This window comes from Bombina bombina, chromosome 5 (assembly GCF_027579735.1).
Source record: "Bombina bombina isolate aBomBom1 chromosome 5, aBomBom1.pri, whole genome shotgun sequence".
Lineage (NCBI taxonomy): Eukaryota > Metazoa > Chordata > Amphibia > Anura > Bombinatoridae > Bombina > Bombina bombina.
In genome coordinates this window covers 914,453,100-914,455,746 of record NC_069503.1, presented here as the reverse complement: position 1 = coordinate 914,455,746, position 2,647 = coordinate 914,453,100, and the positions used below count along the sequence as shown (strand labels likewise).

Genomic DNA, 2,647 nt, shown 5'->3' with positions numbered 1-2,647 from the left:
TAAAAGGTGTGAATTTTCCTGATCTCATGTGGCATATATTAATCACAAATGTCACAGTAAAAAATAATCATCTCAAGTTAACATTAAATTGTTAAACATTGATATAATCTCTCCCGCCCCCCCCCCCCTTTTCTAAAGCTATAAATATCAAGGCTGATTAAAAACAAAAAAAAAACAGTTATTGTTCCAGTTCATTAGCAGTAAACATTTTATTTGAGGCACATGTAGAATATATTCTGCATATATATTTCTTGTATATTATAATCAAGCAGGTTATTTCACTTATAAATACCTCATAGAAAATCCATTACGTAGACCATATAGTGCACTTAGTTTTTTAAGGCAAATGTTTTCATGAAAAAAAAAAATTGGAGATTATATACAGTATATATATATTATATATATATATATATATATATTAAACACACTTGACATAACATTCAGCCTTATAGTTGCCGACATTTTGGGAAAGAGAATACAATTTCAATTAAATCCAGCTTCGTTTCTAGAATCAAGCATTCGTTGAACAAAAAATAAAGCCTAAACTTCTAAAACAGAAGCTAATAATGAAACACACAGTATAACAGAGATTCACTTGAGATTAATTTTGAAGGTATTTTCTTAGTAGTTATTGCAAGATTTGTCATAGTTACATCCTGTGCTTCGAATGTTTGCATCAATCCATAGAATATTCATTCACAGATGAGGAATGTCAGCCTACTGGCTAGACTAACCATTTACTGAGACCATCTTCCTGTAAACCATCAAAATGGATCCATCACAGCACAATCTTAAAGGAGCTGACAAAGTCAGGAGATCTGGAAATAACATGCTGAAATTCTGAGTGGTTGATGGTGCCATCCTTATCGATATCAGACTCCTCCAAAATATTTGTAATAAGCTGCCTCATTTCACTACTGCTAAGTTTGGTGTCATCCTCTTCTCCTGTTAAATGGTTCACCAACTGCTCCAAATCCGCTTCATTCAAGGCACCGTCACCATCAAAATCAAAGATCCGAAATGCATAGTGTGATTTGATTTCAAGAGTAGCAGATTCACTGAAAGCACTTAGCATATCAAGGAAATCCTCGAAGGACATGCTCCCATCTTCTGAAGTTGAGAAAACATGGCAGATGCAATGCTGGAAAGGATTTGCCTTTAATTCCGGCAGAGTTAGAAATGTTTCTTTTGGGATCCTCACAGACTCAATGTTGCTTCTGTTCTCTTTCTGCACAAGTTCACAAAATCTTTTATAAGCAAGTAAGATTTCTTGCTTAGTCAGGTATGTCAGTTCCTGGTACTCATTGAGCAGTGCTTTGGCCAGCTGGCTGGATCCACTTCCCATGTTTACAGCGGACACAGCAAACTTGTCACCCTCAAAGTAACTCCGACAACTTTCTGTTCCCCAAAGTCTACCTGTTTCCGCCTCCAACGTCACTGTAGCCGGGGCAACCTATATTTTGCATACCCGCTTCCGCATTTTTTTTAACTAATAAAGAAGAAGTGACTTGCACTGTAGACTCAGCCTCTCTGTATAGTCAGTGGGGGCAGGACATCACGTACTTCACCTGGGTTTTAATGCTGGGGGGGTATTTGTACTTTTTTTTCAGGTAAAAGATCTGATTACTTTGGCGCAATGCCCTGCAAAAGGCCCTTTTAAGGGCTATTTGTAATTTAGTGTAGGGTAGGGCTTTTTTATTTTGGGGGGCTTTTTTATTTTGTTAGGGGGATTAGAGTAGGTGTAATTAGTTTAAAAATCTTGTAATTGGTTTCCGGTGGGAGGGCTTAGCGGATAGCAGCAGAGAACGAGAGCTCCGACATTGTGAGCTTAAAAACGCTAAAATATCTGATCCTTTGCTGCTAATCCGCCTTCCCCATAGCTATATCTTGTTGGGTACTCCCTCATCGGATAACGCCGACTGATAAAAAAGCAGCTGTGCAGAGTTTGCCATCTACTCTGGCCCCCGGTAGCGCTGAAGTGTAAAAGCCCACGTGGAAAGTGGCTCTCAACATCCTTAGCCTAATCTGACTCTCTAGACAAAGATACCTGGAGCAGGGGAGATTCTCATCTGGCCCATCCGAGTGCCCGGAGCCCCGGTGGAGAAGCGGGCCTGGACTAGCACGGATACTTTCCATGCGGTGCAGCGTGGGTGCAGGGGACTTCTAACAGGTCAGTCACGCAGTCACAGTTGCGCACCTATTGTGCCCCGGAGCTGTGGGGCCTGCCTTACACACTTGCACCTGTTGCCCCGTAAAGGTTACATAGACTGGCATTGCTGTGTGGGTTGCCTGGATCAGCACAGATATAGCAGGGACATAACACGCAAAACCTTACCCAATTGAGGGGCGGGCATAGGCCTCCGCAGACATTTTGTTACCGGACACACGGCCAACGCTGGTCCTGGCGACTGCGCTCAACATTGATAAGGCAGCAATATCGCAGGCAGGACATCTTTTGTAAGCGGCCCATACAAACCTTTTCTCACTTTGCAACTTGACTGCAGGCACTGTAACAGGCCAGACATAAATTTGACTTTGATTCCTACCTTGTTTGCGACCTGGAGGCTGAGGCCTGCTTTGAACACCTGCATTTGTGACCCCGGAGGGCTCATGGAGTCTGATATATGAAAGATCCGGTCTGAAACAG

The 2,647-nt window shown here is 42.0% G+C and overlaps 1 protein-coding gene across 1 annotated transcript; it reads right to left on the bottom strand.

The window, feature by feature from the left end:
* Window positions 1-523: 523 nt before the first annotated feature.
* LOC128659554 (calcium and integrin-binding protein 1-like) lies at window positions 524-1,420 on the bottom strand. The gene has a single exon (XM_053713150.1). It carries the CDS (start codon window positions 1,343-1,345, stop codon window positions 779-781), a length of 567 nt encoding a protein of 188 aa, XP_053569125.1. The 5' UTR covers window positions 1,346-1,420; the 3' UTR covers window positions 524-778.
* Between the last annotated feature and the right edge of the window lie 1,227 nt (window positions 1,421-2,647).

What these genes read in the sequence shown, in the direction of transcription:
- LOC128659554 (XM_053713150.1), bottom strand. Translation starts at nt 1,345, where the DNA reads ATGGGAAGTGGATCCAGCCAGCTGGCCAAAGCACTGCTCAATGAGTAC.